This window comes from Pygoscelis adeliae, unplaced genomic scaffold (assembly GCF_000699105.1).
Source record: "Pygoscelis adeliae isolate BGI_AS28 unplaced genomic scaffold, ASM69910v1 Scaffold67, whole genome shotgun sequence".
In the NCBI taxonomy this organism is placed as follows: domain Eukaryota; kingdom Metazoa; phylum Chordata; class Aves; order Sphenisciformes; family Spheniscidae; genus Pygoscelis; species Pygoscelis adeliae.
This window is the reverse complement of record NW_008825271.1, coordinates 3,001,923-3,016,075: the sequence shown is the minus strand read 5'-3', so window position 1 is coordinate 3,016,075 and position 14,153 is coordinate 3,001,923. Positions and strand designations below refer to the sequence as shown.

Below are 14,153 nucleotides of genomic sequence, written 5' to 3'. Positions count from 1 at the left end.
TACATCACGCCAGTTCAGCGGGCTGGAGCAGGTGCCTTCCGGCTTGGGACTGGGGGGGAGAGCAGGAGATGGCTGTTGTCCTTGTTCAGAGGGGCTCCCCTGCAACTTTCCTGATGATCAGGCTTTTTAGCATGGCAGTAGCAGAGAACCGAGAGTCCGAATGTTGCTCCCGGAATGGGGTCTCCCTGCATGACCTACCCTCTTCCCAACAGGCCAGGGACAGCCCTGTAGGTTTCTGCTGCAGCAAACCAGGCAGTCCCTCCTGGTGGGCACAGCACTGATGAGAGAGCATCAGTGCGGTCATTCCTCAGTGCTGCGTATTCAAGCCCAAAGCATAGCATGGGATAAGTGGTGCTCACCCCTTGTTATCACCAGGTCAAACAGTCTCTCGGCCATGAGGAAGAGGCACGAAAAGCAGAGCAGCACTGACAGTCAGTATAAACACAGCGTCTGCTTGTAAACAAGCAGAAAATGCTGCCTGGGTCAACATGCCTACATTGTATGCTCACTCAACAGTCTGCTCTGGGACCCCTATGAGCAGAGTTTGCTGTCTCAGAACGGAGCAATCTCTGGGCCAATCCAGTTTTTTTCCCTGTAGTATTCTTAATCTAGTATTTTTTGAGCTTAATTTTAAGACCCCTCCCAAGCATCCACAAACCTGTGGCATTTGAAGAGGCTACTAGGGGCCACGCAGTGGCTCTCAGCCCTACGGCTGGGATCCTCTCTGCTCAACACTGGCCCCTGCCCTAAGCCAGGTGTTACCAGCACGCTGCCAAAATCAGCACGCTGCCGGCTAACAGAGATAACTGGCCATGTGGTTCCCGTGCCTGACGTGGGCGAGCTGTGTCCAGCCACCTCAGAGTCACTGCTGCCAGCAGGGTGACAGCAGGTCAGGGGACATTCCCTGTGTGCTCTGAATACCAGGCGCTACCAAGAGAAACACAAGTCCTGGTCTGCCTCGGGATCAACAAGAGTTTAGAAAAAGATTAAGCAAAGCCAGATGTTTGGGGGTGGACAGAACTGCACAGATAGGAGAACTCACCAAAGATGTGTGTTTCTAAGGAGGGATCTGCTATGGCTTTTATGCTTACCAGGCAGTTTCAGCTGCCTCAGGTTTGCTATGCTCCAAGAGCTCCTAGCAGGGCCCTTACCTTGTTCCAGATGAGGACAGGGGTTGGGATGCCCATGACTTCACAGCTCAGGTAGATCTGTGCTCCTGTCACATTCCAGATGTCCTTAGGAGGGGTCACGATGGAGGGTCCTGCAAAAAGGGAGAAATGCTTTTAAGCACCAGATGACTGCAGGCCTGTCTTCTTGCTAGCCTTTTAAGTAGGGCCAGTCATTTCTAAAGGGTTTTGAGGATAAGGTGAAGGGGACCCCCTGCTCGGAGCAAAGCTTGCTGGACTGATCCCACATCACAGCACTTCCCTCCCCAAAGCTACACATGCATCCGACCTTAAGCTGTTCAGGCTGATGAGCACTTGCCCCAGAAGGAAACTCAAGTGTTGAGTGGTTCAGGTGATCGGCCCATCTACTTGCAAGACTGAGGTTAGAGGTAAGATAGTGTTTGTATTCTGTTATCTCAGGGGCTGAGCAGGACTTTACAAACTGCTGCTTTTGCTCACCATGTAGCCATGAAGTGCGTCGTTGGCACTCAACTGGCATGGAGGAGAGGGCCCCCCAGGAGACAGGGTGGGTCCCACTCACTCTCCCATGCCATGGAGAGCTTGGCCAGCTTTGCAGCAACCTTTTTGCCAGCGTGATCTTAACCTGCAGCAAAGCCCATGGTGACTGGCTAGCAGAATTCAGTGTTATGCTGCTCCTGTTTTACCCGTGTGCAACATTCAGCCAAAGGAGGCTGGCTGGAGGGTGCAGGAGCTCTCCTTGGGGGGGACCTGGGAAGGGACTGGGTGAATGCAGAGCTCCATTCTCCCTAAAGAGCTCCAATCCCTGGTTAAACAGGGAGTTGGTTCCAAAGCCAGATGGGAACAGAGCTGTTTTGCAGATCTGGCTGGAGATGTTTACCCCTCGGGCTGGGAAATGTTGGAGACGTAACCCATATCCCAGGAAGGGAAGAATGGCCTTTTCTGTTCAATCCCTCTTTAGTGGGGCTGTTTTGCAAAATGCAGCTATTAATTCCCCACAATAGGAAGTGCAGCCCAAAGGAGCACATAGTGTTTATTTCCACTTATTGATAGCTTGAAGAACACAGCAGATTTTCCCCTTCTGCTCTGAAGATGCAGGCAGTAACAGGAAACTGAAGCTCCCATTAGGCTGCACCAGGAGAAGGCATTTTCTATGCGAACAAGTACACCAGAGCCAGCCTGATGGAAGCCCCTGGGTATGCTGGCTCACAGACCATGGCTCATTCCCAGCCCCATAAAAGAGGGGCAGATTTGGGTCCTGATGCTCCTTCTGGGGTCCTGAACGTGCACTGACCTCAGCCCTGCACATGCACTCTGCCCTGCAGCCCTCTTGCAGGCAGTGGGGAGCAGGTTTCAGGTGCATCCCAATGCACAAACATCTTCCAGCAAAAAGCTGGAGCCTTTTTTCCTCCTCAGGATCTGGGGACAGATCCACACTGGTATTACCAGCCAGAGGACATCAGCCATCCCTCTGTCTTAGCACAAGGGATGCCGAGGTGGCTCCCCACTCCTGAGCAGGTAGTGTGATCCCAGAGAAGTGCTTGCTCTTCTCTTCCGAGACTTCCCTGTCCAGGAATGACTGTACATGGCCTGCTAGTGAGAAGCTGCTCAGAGACCAGGGGTGGCTGCAATCCAAATTCTCCGTTCCAGAGGATCCCAGTCCCGGTTTTAACAGGAGGTAGCTGCATAGAAGCAGGAAAGTTTTATGTATAGCCCGAGGCGACGGTTAAAACCACACCTAATGACCAGTACGGGCTGGTTTCCTAGCAGACATCACAACCCAGGCACTCCTCATCTGCACAGAACTGAATCTCTCAGCTGAGAAAAGGATTTAAGCAGCATTTCATCACATTGCTTACCCTGTTGTTGGTTGTGCTGCTGCATTACTTGATTCCTGTGCACAGGCCAGGAGAGGGGTGTGTTGGAGTCACAGCACCCCTTCCCGTATGGAAGGGTGCTAGAGTTATCCTTGCTCCAGGTGGCCCAGAGCAGATCTGTACCTCCAGACCGTGCCCAGCTCTGCACTTTTAGTAACACCCCACTGGAGGTTGTTCCCCTGGGTACAACTGTAGCATAGTACAGTGGGGTGATCCGTGGGGCTAGCACCCCCAGGGCGCTCCTGCCCAAAGCACCGCCTGGCCCCTGCGCAGCAGCAGGGCTGTGGCCAGCCAAGGGTATTGCCATCCCCACGACGGGACCACCTCAGGTCACACGCTCTGCTCCCCTTCCCCAGCACGCCTGTTTCCTGTGCAGCCCTGCTGTTCTTTTTCTGGTGTCTCTTGAACAATAGGGACAATAGGGCGCTTGGCAGCTCCGGTGGGACCCGGATGTCCCCAGGCGGCTTAGCTCACCCCATGCTCTGCAAGGACCTCCAGCAGATGTGCACGCAGTATAGCCTGCTGCTGCTGCTGCCGCCGCCGCTGCCGCCGCCTTCTCCCCCAGCCATAAAAAATCCTCCACAAGCAAGGTGCCCTTCCTAGGGCAGAGCTTGGGGCCTGTCCCTGACAGACAGGGCTACGTTTGTCCCTGTATGACACTGACCTCTTTATCACCGGTTGCTGGGGTTCTCCATGAGGCAGGAGAAACACAGCTGCCCCAAATGACCACCATATCCCACCATAGAAAAGGAGAGATCCTGATTCTTACGTTAAAAGCCAGGTGGATTTTAAGGCATCATTATGCTCTTCCAGGATCTGGCTCAATTCTTCCCTGGTTGGGAACTGGCAGCTTTCAGCACACCACTAAATCCACTGCCTGAGGTGTCTCGGTCTTGGCTGCCACTGAGTTTCCCCCTCTGTCAAGGGCCCGGACACCCTCTGCCCGTGGATGTTTGCTCACCCTGCCAGGAGCAGGTCACACCAGGATTTTTCTGCAGCAACTGCTGGCGGAGGAAGAGAGAGGGAATTTCTACCCACCTCCTGGGCGAGGAGAAACTGTTTATCTTCCCTGGAAAGGGGAATTGCCTGCACGGCTTCACAGTGAAGCTCCAGCTGGCTTGGCGCAGTAGCCACAGCACAGCGAGAGCCTGGCCGTTACGAGGCAGCCTCGAGCTCAAGCTCAGGATGTACATCCTGATCTACCCAGGAGGAATGCGAGACTCTGCCTTTGGCTGCAAAATGAACTGGGAGCATAAACAGGCCTCCGCCTCTATCTGGCACAGCTCTGAGGCCGGGAGGGAATACACATCCCGAGATATGCAACAGTGTCATGGGAAGAGTCAGTGTGGTCTCTCGGGATATTTGACTTAAATCCAGACAGTCAAAACTCTAGAGCTGGGCTTCTTCCTCCACTAAAAATAAATGAGAAAGGCCAAGAAGTCAGCAGATTTAAAGGCAAGTCATGACAGCCCACAGCAGCAGCTAGACTCCCACCACAGCCAGCTGACACCCAGGTGCACGGCAGCCACCCGGTTTACTGCCTGTTTTGGTCCCACTCACGCTCTCTCCCACAGTCCCCCGAAGCGGCCAGAGATGGACAGGGGACACGGCAACCTGCCACGACAGGAGAGGCAGGGGATGCCTGAGCCTTGCAGAGATTTCAGCGGATGTGAGGACATTCCCTCCTGCAAGTCACCCCTCTTGCTTCGGGGGTCCTTGTGAAGGGAGCAAGGCCACCATGCACTCAGCAGGACTGGAAACAAGCCCACCTTGTACAGAGCAGATGACTTGGGCCAGCAAGGAGCCCCCTTGGCCCTCATCCTACAGCCTGCATGTTAGAGGCCTTGCTGCTCTACTTGCAGCACTGCCCACAAAGGGGAACGTTTCTCCGTCCGCTTCCTTCGGGCTGGGGACTTGTGGGTTGCACCTGCTGATGAAAATGGTCACCACCATCAATGTGGCTGAGTGGTCTCTGCTCCCCGCGCCAGGGACTGAGCCAGGGGCACTGTGGATGTACAGGATGCTCCCTGCCTGTACTTGCCCTGACTGTGCAGGAGCTCCTTGGCCAAGAGGACAGCGCAGGCTGTTGATGATCAGCTGCTCTCCGCCGGCACTTCAGGCATTTCCTCCCTGCTCTGCCCATTGTTCGTAAGATAAATAGCTCTCCCTGGTCCGGGAAGGGGCTTATTTACAGAGCCAGCAAGCTCGCTCACCCCAGGGAGAGGAGCCTGAAAGCACAGGGATTGTTTTTTCTGCAGATCACAGGGAGCTGACAGCCTGCATTATGTCAAAAGCAGCAGCCGGAGAGGAGTTCCCATTGCTGTTATGTAGTTGCTTTTCTGCCACAGCAGCATGCAGCAGAGCCTGTGACTTCCTAGCTGAGGCTATCATTTGGCATCAATTCCCAACACTCCCACTGCCCCGGGCACCTCTTCTCTGCTGAGCCACAGCAGGCAGAAATCTGGCATCTCCCAGCCCACCCACCTGCCCCTCGCTGGTACCAGGATGGTCTACCACAGCTCAGGGTTAGCTGGTCCTCGCTGATCTTCCTTTGGTGTCCACACAGACACACAAAAATAAATCACACCCCAGCAAGCACAGCAGTAACTTTTTTGCTAAAATCAAGGGGGCTACAGGTATGTCACTAAAGGCAGAAATAAGCTTGACATAAAGCACTGTGGGGTATGCCCTGGCGCTTGGGTGTGCGTGAGAAGGTCCCGACCACGAACACACGAAGCTGTGTATCGCACACTGAAGCTCGCGTTGGCACCAGCCTGGTTCCCAGCCAGCCCTCCTCAGCACTGCATCGCCGTGCCACAGCCCCGGGTGAAACACAGACTGGGAACACTCCCCGTGAGACAGCAAATCAAAGCAAAAGCTAGACATGGTTTACCCTCACAGGCTCTTGCAAGTCTGAAAATAGACCCACTCCAGTCTCCTAAGTTGCTGGGAAAGTATTTTCCTTTCAAAATTACTTTATATGGAGAAGGGGAAACCAATGAGTAAGCAGCATCTACTCATTCTAGCCGGCATGGCCTCAGCTGCTCCCTCCCAGGTCAGTGCTCTGTGAAAGGCAGCAGCAGACGGGAAGTGCAAGCAGCTTCTGTCCTTCCCCATTCCCAAAGCTGCCTGCAGCTTTCTGGCAGATTTACAGGCATCCTTCTTTACCTCTTTCTGAAGGCATTTTTCCCCCTCCTTTAACCTGGCCTTGAAGAGGCTAAGGAGTTACAGAAGGAAGCTCTGAGACATCCAAACCAAAGGAGACGCTGGATGCTAAGCCTGTTCAGATGCTCCCACTCAAGAGTTCAGCAGCCCGGTGACCCTGGAAAGGCTGCAAACGAGAACGCAGCTTTGTCCCAAGCCCTGGAGACCTGAGACTGAGTCAGCATGAGGCAGGGCCCCGGGGCCACCATCTATCTGCCCTGGATCTCCTCCTGCTTCCCACCCCACCAGGCTCAGCATGGAGCAGACCGGTACGGCTGGCAGTCCCACCCCTGCTGTTTTACCACGGTTCAGGAACGCTGCCTTCAGAGACCTTGTGCATAACCTTTATATGGCTACTTATCGGTCCTCCGTGGGGTTTACGTATAGGTGGGAGGGAGAACAGGGCGGCACTGCAAAGATCAAAACCCCAAGCCCTTTCTCCCTTACCTAGCACGCAGGATGGGTCTGCGCTGGCCCCAGCGTTGCGCCCAGAGAAAAGGCTGCGCCTCTGCATGCCTCATGCCTAGCTCAGCACTCTGCCGCATCCAGCAGCGTCCTCAACGCAATCTGAATCTCAAAGCTGGGGTAATGGGGAGGCCGATGTGGCTGAGGCTGCTCTGAAGCTCAGCTGCAAGCTTATAACCACACTTGCCCCTGGAAACAGCCAAATGGGGAAAAGGCAAGCCCTCCGAGTGGAGATGACACTGCTCTTGCTAGCAGACTGCCACAAGCCAACCTCTCTCCTGCCTTTTTCCCCCATCCTGCCCTTTTTTCCCACCTCCCCTTCCTTTTGCCAGTCTCTGAAGTATGCTGTCCCTGGGGTCAAACAGGCAGTAGCTTTCGGCAAACACGCTTGCTGCTTCCCAGCCATATCTGGATGCATATTTGGTTTTTTTTTTGTCCTGGACCTCCCAGACAAGCTCTATCAAAAAACTTCTCTCCTCCGGGCCATCACCTCCCCTCTTCTCTTTGTGTGACCTTGACTCAGTTTTACTAAGAAAACTGTCATTATGGCACAAGGAGGATCATGGGCTAAAGCCTGGAAAGAATGTGAAAAGCTTGCAGTGGGAGAGACAGAAACAAGGCATGGCAGCATTTATGCATGGAAAAGCAACTAGGGCTTTCAAAAGTCCACCCTGATTAGACTTGCTACATGGTAATCTCCTATTTAGTGTGAACCTCAATCAACCTCAGCCCAACAAAGGATTAAACGCATTTTTTTAAATACAGCATGCCTTTCCAGCAACAGAAAAAACAAACATGGGGAGAAATTTGCTGATCTGTAATCATTCCTTCCTAGTGATTTTGGATATGCTATGATGGCTGAGAATGAAGACACATGTGAAATATGGGATCCTCTTGGGCAGTGGAGGTGTTTGCATAGTCCCCGGCACACTGGTGCTCTCCAAGACTCTGTTACGCTGCCGAGTAATATATTAAACAGCTTCCCTAGCAAGATTTTAGCACAGTAACCATAAAAACTCAAGCTCCAATGAACTGAAACCTTTTCAAATAACTAAATACCTTTTAAGGAGGAATTTATGGCCTATCCTACAACAGTGGAAAAACCCAAAGTTACAGATCAATTTTAAAAATACAAGCATAAAGCTTCAGCCCTAGAAATTCTGTCTCAAAATCCCGATGCACGGTGTGCTGGAAAAGGAAGCACCACACTGAATCACATCACATCCCCACACCACGCTCCATCTGAAAGGACCCCGTGGTACAAAACAAAAGGTGTAATGCCACCACGCACCTGCACAACTCTGCTCTGCCACGGACTCTCTGGACGCAGCAAAAAAATGCCGGCAAGATCCACCTGCAAATGCAACGCTTTCCTTTGTGGTGGGAGAAAGCAGGTAGCAGGCCACTGCTGCAAGACCTCCACTCCAGCTGATGCAGAAACCCAAACCAGCTTCCCAGGAGAATTAGGGAATTTGGTTCATTTCCAACCACAGATGACTTAGCAAAAACTTGTCTAAATCTCTCTTTCCCCAGCAAAGAAGAAAGCACTCATAAAATGTGGATATTCTTTTAAGTCCCTTAAAATCCAGGAAAGGAAGAACAGGAGGAAAGAACTAAAGCAGCCTAAGCCACTTGTTAACTAAAAAGCACAAATCCAGAAGAGTTTCTTGCAAAATGTGATCGGATATGAACTCTGCTTTCCGGTGTCTAAAAGAGTTGAGTTCTCTAAAAGAGAAGATGAGCCAACGTCAGTGATAACAGCAGTCTGCCGTGTCCCAGGTGGTTTTCCCCCAAACCCCTGTTTCTGCTCTACTCTGGCAGTGGAATAAAAAAACCCAAAAAACCCCACCCTCAAAACTAAAATATTTCTGGCAAAGCCTCAACAGCTGAATTTGGCTGGAATGAGCCAACAGATGGGATTTATGTTTCTTGTTTTAAAATTGACCTGTGGTAACTCGGCACCTCTTCCTTTGCAGCGCAGATGTAGCTTTATGGGACACTGAGGCACCGGCAAAGCAAAACCACTGCTGGGGTAAAGTGGCAGGAATCTGGGGGGGTCTACTTGCCCCTGGGGCTGTCAGTCTCCACGAGAGCCTGGCAGCCACAATCCTACATCCACCAGCCCATTTTTTAAGCCCTGTGGACAGCCAAGAAACCTTGCACCCACTTTTTCCTGAGTCCCAGAGCTGGCGGGTGGCACCTTAGCAAAAAACCCCTTCTAGGAGGGATGCTGTCTGGGCTTCTGACAAGCCAAGATGACACCCCTCTGGGGGGACAGCTCAGCTCCGGTGACTGGGATCTCTTTGCTGGTGAAAGAGAGATTTAGGCAAGTTTAGTGCTGGTTACAGTCAGCTTTAAAAGAATCTCTCTCCTGGTCCTGCCGTTCATAAGCTCTGCAGCCTGTGGGATGGATCCTGCAAGGTGCTGAGCCCTCATCACCATAGGGCAAACCCCTGCATGTTCCCAACGCTGGGAAAAGACTTTCATGGAGCCACAGAGATTCAAGCCACGTTCAGATCAATAGAAATAAAGCAGGCTGCTTGGTGAGCCAGCAAATCTACCCTTCACCCAGAGAGGCCCTGAGTTTCTACCTCCAGGAGGTCTTTGTAGGCAGGTACAAAGCAGCACCAGTTCCCTGGAGAGTGAAACGCTGTCCTTTGATGTCCATTGAGAGACGCTTTGTGGTACACTGCATTTGGGCAAGAACAGGCGCTTGGCTTCCACCAAGAGCGAAGTGAGCATAAAATACAGACAAAGCCTTGACTGAAAACAGCAAAACAACCTGGAGACCCCAACCCTGCTGGAACAAGTATCAGGGATTTCAAACCATACAGCCTTTGGGCTGTAATGAGGCAACTTCAGCAGTATTTCCAGCAGTCACAACATGTCCCTCGAAGCAGGTATTTGCTGGTAGGTAACGATAAGAGAGACTCGGGGGTATTTGTCCCTTCTTGTGCTGGTTAGGCAACAAGTCCATGCCTGGTATTTTTCAGCTCAGAGAGATTGTCATGCCAAAAATCCTGCTAGCTTTTTGATGGGGGTTGGTGCTTTGAGGTCGTTTTTCTGCCTGGCTTGAGCTGAGCCACGCAGCCCTAATTCTTTATGCCAGCTGGCTTTGCATGGAGTGGGTACTATGGTCCTCCTGCCCCAGGTCCTAGCTGGCTGTAAACAGCCTCAGTGTGTGCACTGCAAAATTAATTTCAGCCTAAATTACTGAAGCCACCAACTCCGTAAGAGGCTTTTCTGAACATCTGTGCACAGCCGGGTGACGGCAGCGGCAGAGGGCAGCTCCCCGGCTGTTACGGCAGCCTCCCCTCCTGCCAAGGGGACCACTGGAGGTGGCACCCCTGACCGCCTGTACCTGCTCCGCCAGCAAGCTTCTGCCTTGTGTCCGGGCCTGCCCTGCCTGCAAGAGCTGGCAGCAGACCTGAGCATAGCTATGCATATTCATAGGCAGAGAGCAAAGGGCCAACGCATTTAAAGGCAATGCCGGAAAGCAGCTGGAAAACTTCAGAGCATCCATCTCCTGCATGGCCTCGGCACTGGGATTAGCTACAAAGAGGCTGCTGGGGCGCGAGGGTAGAGATGGGATGTGGGTAGTGGCTCCCTGGCAGGGAGTGGGGCAAACCCCGAGCCAGCTGTGAGTGCAAGCATGAGGGCACAGCACAAGCCCAGCCGGGAGGGAGCACCATGGCATCGCTGACTGCTCCCCCTGAGCAAACGCAGGCAGCTTTGCCGTGCCCTGCTGACACAGCACTGACAGCAGCCAGGCAGCCTCAAGGAGCTGGGAATCAAGTAGGGTGCCTTTTTCCAGCCGTTCCCAACGGTCCTGCCCACATGCAACCCACTCCAGGAAGGACTGGCTGGATCCTTGCACCTGCCAAGTGCAGGAATGGCATGGGTTATTTCCATCCTCTCAAACTCTTCTCAACTGTGTCTTCTTTTACCCTCCAGCAGGAAGTTTTGGCTGCAATGGAAATACCTTTTTCTGCATGGCTTCACTATTTTTGTACAAAGAACACAGACATCAAATCCGAGAGGTCTGGGAAACAAGCAGCAGAAAGAGAATCCTGAGGACAAGGTCAAGGCGAATTATGCAGGGCTGGGAACTGGCTCCTTCCTTTTGCTATTTAACAATAAAGAAACATCCAAGTTGTTCCCAGTCAGTAAGCAGTATCTCTTAGCAAGGAAAAACTGCTGAGCATTGCACAGAAAGCCCTGCGATAGGCACCACGATAAATATGGAAAGCTCAGCTGGACAGGCATTTGGTCAGCTTTGTCAAATATAATTTTAATGAACTTTTATCCCCTTGGAAATATATCTACGGTGGAAAAAGGTGTGTGTTGCAAGGAGTATTTTGTGTGTTAGGCCTTATGTAGCCGAGTGCTTTGTTTCCAGGCTGCTTTACTCATGCCCACATGGTGCTGCCTACAACAAATCAGTAGGACTGCCCCTCCCAGCAGGTATACCTCCTTCAGACCCTTTGAATACCTGGTACATATGGGACAGAGAGGGAGACAAGGCGAGAGAGAGGGTATGAAATACAACCCCAGTTAACCAAGGAATAGGAGCCGCCCAAGTCTTTTAATTGCTTGTGGCCGATCCCTGTGTCTCAAGCGTGTATTTTAAGGCAGAAGAAGAGGCGGTAGCTGCAGTAAGACTCATTCCCAGCTTGCCTGGGAGGTGAGGTTTGAGCAAACAGTGGCAGGAGTCAAGAAAGGGATAAACCGGCAGCGTTTGTCCTATTTGCATCTGTCCGTGTCCTGTCTCACTGCCCTGCCACCCCCAGCATGTCACAGTGCTAGGGTGGGTGAGGAGGAGCATCTACCAATAAACTGTTCCCAGACACATTCCCTTCTTCCACTGGAAGCCCCATCTCCAGTTGCCACCCTTCCTGCCGATGACAGCAAAGGCCAACAGCAGTGGCAGCTCTGCACTTCCTCCTCCCGAGGACCAGCTTTCAAATAGGATGTGCAAAACAAGCCTTCCCTCTCCAGCTCCACTTGGGAAAAATAAAAGAGCAATCAAACACAGTCAGGACCTGCTGCTGGAAACACGGTTTTCTGGATCTCTTCTCAGACTTTCTGGATCTTCTCAGATGCGATCCTGATAGTGCAGCGAGCACATGCGGACACCTCAGAGCCCATCTGCCACGAGCAGGAAGCTTAAGTCCCCTGTCCCCCACGGACTCTTTCTGTGCAAAAGCCGTCACACAAATGACTGATGCAGGCAGGATCCTGCCTGTTTGTGGTCTCCCTGTGCAGGATCCCACCCTAGACAGCGCCTTAAGGAGATCACGTCCGTTTGTGGTGGGAAATGGCAAAAGCCAGAACTTCCACTCTTTCACGCCCACAGCATTTAGGTTCTTTTAGAAACCCAGAAAAGTACTGTCTCCTATCTGGAAAGATCCTGAAAGAGGTTCCACCCTGCAGGGCTGATGGGATGGATGTCCTCTCCTGCCACTGTTTCAAAATCAGTGTGGAGATTACAACTCCTCTCCCCACCCAACAGTCCTAACTGCCAGGAGGCCCTGAGGGCTACAGAAATACTTCCAGATGTCTACCACATGCGTGGGCTGAGTCCCTGCCTCAGCTGCAAGCTACAGAGCAATGCATAGCACCAGAAGACGGTCCACAGCACGATGAAGGTTCACGCAGCTGAGGGAAGTCTCAGAGGAGTCAGTTGCGATACCACTGCTGAGCAGCCCACGTCCCTCCTGCTCCCTTCCCAGATGCTGGGTCAGAGCTCTCCCAGCAGCAGGATCCAAAAGAAAGCGGCTCCCCAGAGTGACAGAGGAGGGGATGTTTTGCCAGTGGTTTGGCACCACATGCTCCAGCGAAGTTCTTAAACAATAGGTAACAGCCTGCAAAGGTGTCTCACTGCACACCTGCACACTCGAAGGGACCTTTTCTGAGGAAGGGATGCAGTTTGTGCATGGAGTGGCTGTCCCACACTGTGGCCCTCTTCAGAGAAGCTGCACTGTGATGACCAGAGGACAGAGAAAGTCTCACGGGAGCTGTTTGAGGCTGGTGGGTCGGTGTCCTCCCACCATCCTGCCACGTGGCTCGTGTTTGCATTGACCTCATCAAACTCTGTCTCCATAGTCTGGCTCAAAGCCCCACCAGGCCAAGCCAGAATCCAGTCTGGCGTGGACACAAGGGTGCAACCAAGGGTTGGGGCAGTAGCTTATAATCTGAGTGTCAATACCTGTTTTGCCACGAACTCCTGGGTAACTTTGGGCAAGACAAGTGAGAACGCAGCCCTCTTCTCATGTACACACCTGAAGCGTGACCTCAGACATCTTTCAAACACATCTGCTTACTTGGTCTGGGCTGGCAAGGCCAAGAAGCAGCACTCATTTTTAGGACTGCTGTGACCATCTCCCGAGTCTGCTGGGCAGGAAAGGCTCCTTCCAAATGCTAGACAGAGGCCCGGACAGAGGCTGTTCTCGGCTCATCCCACATTGGCCTGAGAGCTGAAGCTCCTTCCCTCCAGGAGTTAACACCGAACCACAAAGTTTCTGGCTAATGTGTAAGCCTGATGTTTTACACAAGGTTTGTGAAAAGCCACGCAGGGCATTTAATGGGCAACATCAAAGTGCATAACCCAATCCTTACCCAGCCTTTCATGCTTTCCTTGGGAGCTTCAGAAACATCTTTTTGCAAGACATACTTGGCCTCAGTTATGGGAAGAAAGAGAAGGAGGAGGTGGAGGTTGTTACCCTACACATACTGTGTTTATGAAAACACTCCTCCACCAAAATGGCACTGGCGCTGCAGTATTGTCCTTGAGACATTCAGCAAATGGCTTGCGTACTATGTGTCTCCCCCCCACCCCCAGCAAAACCCACTCTTCTAACTGCTCGCCTCCAGCGAGCTCAGAAGCCAGGATTTCTAGTAGAGGCTCCGCAGCAAAACGGTTTCTTCCTTGACCACCATCCCTAAGCAAAAGCTTGGCAAGAATCGAGCTCCTGGTTTGAAACGCTGCAAGTGCAAACTGCTACGTGCAGCTCACAGGAAAAGTCACTGCTCGTTTTCATTTCGAACCAAAGCAAGCCAGTGAATGTTGGCTCTGAATTTCTGGGCCTTTCACATCCATTTAATCACTTCCTTTTCTCACTGTTTGCAACCTTCCTCTGCCGAACCCTCCCCCGGATGGCTCAATCCTTTTGTCCCATGCCACAGCATCCCAAAATGCAAGCTGCAGGCAAAGTATGAAAAGCAGGGCAGTGTAGTTCCAGCACAGCTGGAAGCCAAGAGAGTGGCGAAGTTTCTCCGCGTTTCTGGGGCTGGTCTAAAGCCTTACTCCAAGTTTAGGCAGCATCATCCGACTGGGACTCTCAAGTCCATTTATGGTGGTTTTGAAATCATCTTGACTTTACAGATGAGCATCCCGATGGGATAAAACAGTACGAGGAGCACTTGGGACCAGCTTTTTCACCGGGAAGTCAGACAGCACAGT

At 52.3% G+C, this 14,153-nt stretch overlaps 1 protein-coding gene across 1 annotated transcript in view; it reads right to left on the bottom strand.

The window, feature by feature from the left end:
- Positions 1-12,794, bottom strand: part of IGFBP7 (insulin-like growth factor binding protein 7) — a 16,418-nt gene extending 3,624 nt beyond the window's left edge. Inside the window, exons 1-3 of the mRNA XM_009329825.1 lie at positions 12,704-12,794; positions 7,983-8,141; positions 1,152-1,261 (exon numbers count right to left, since the gene is read on the bottom strand). Coding sequence (XP_009328100.1) covers positions 1,152-1,261; positions 7,983-8,141; positions 12,704-12,794 — 360 coding nt within the window. The remainder of the gene's footprint in view (positions 1-1,151; positions 1,262-7,982; positions 8,142-12,703) is intronic.
- Between the last annotated feature and the right edge of the window lie 1,359 nt (positions 12,795-14,153).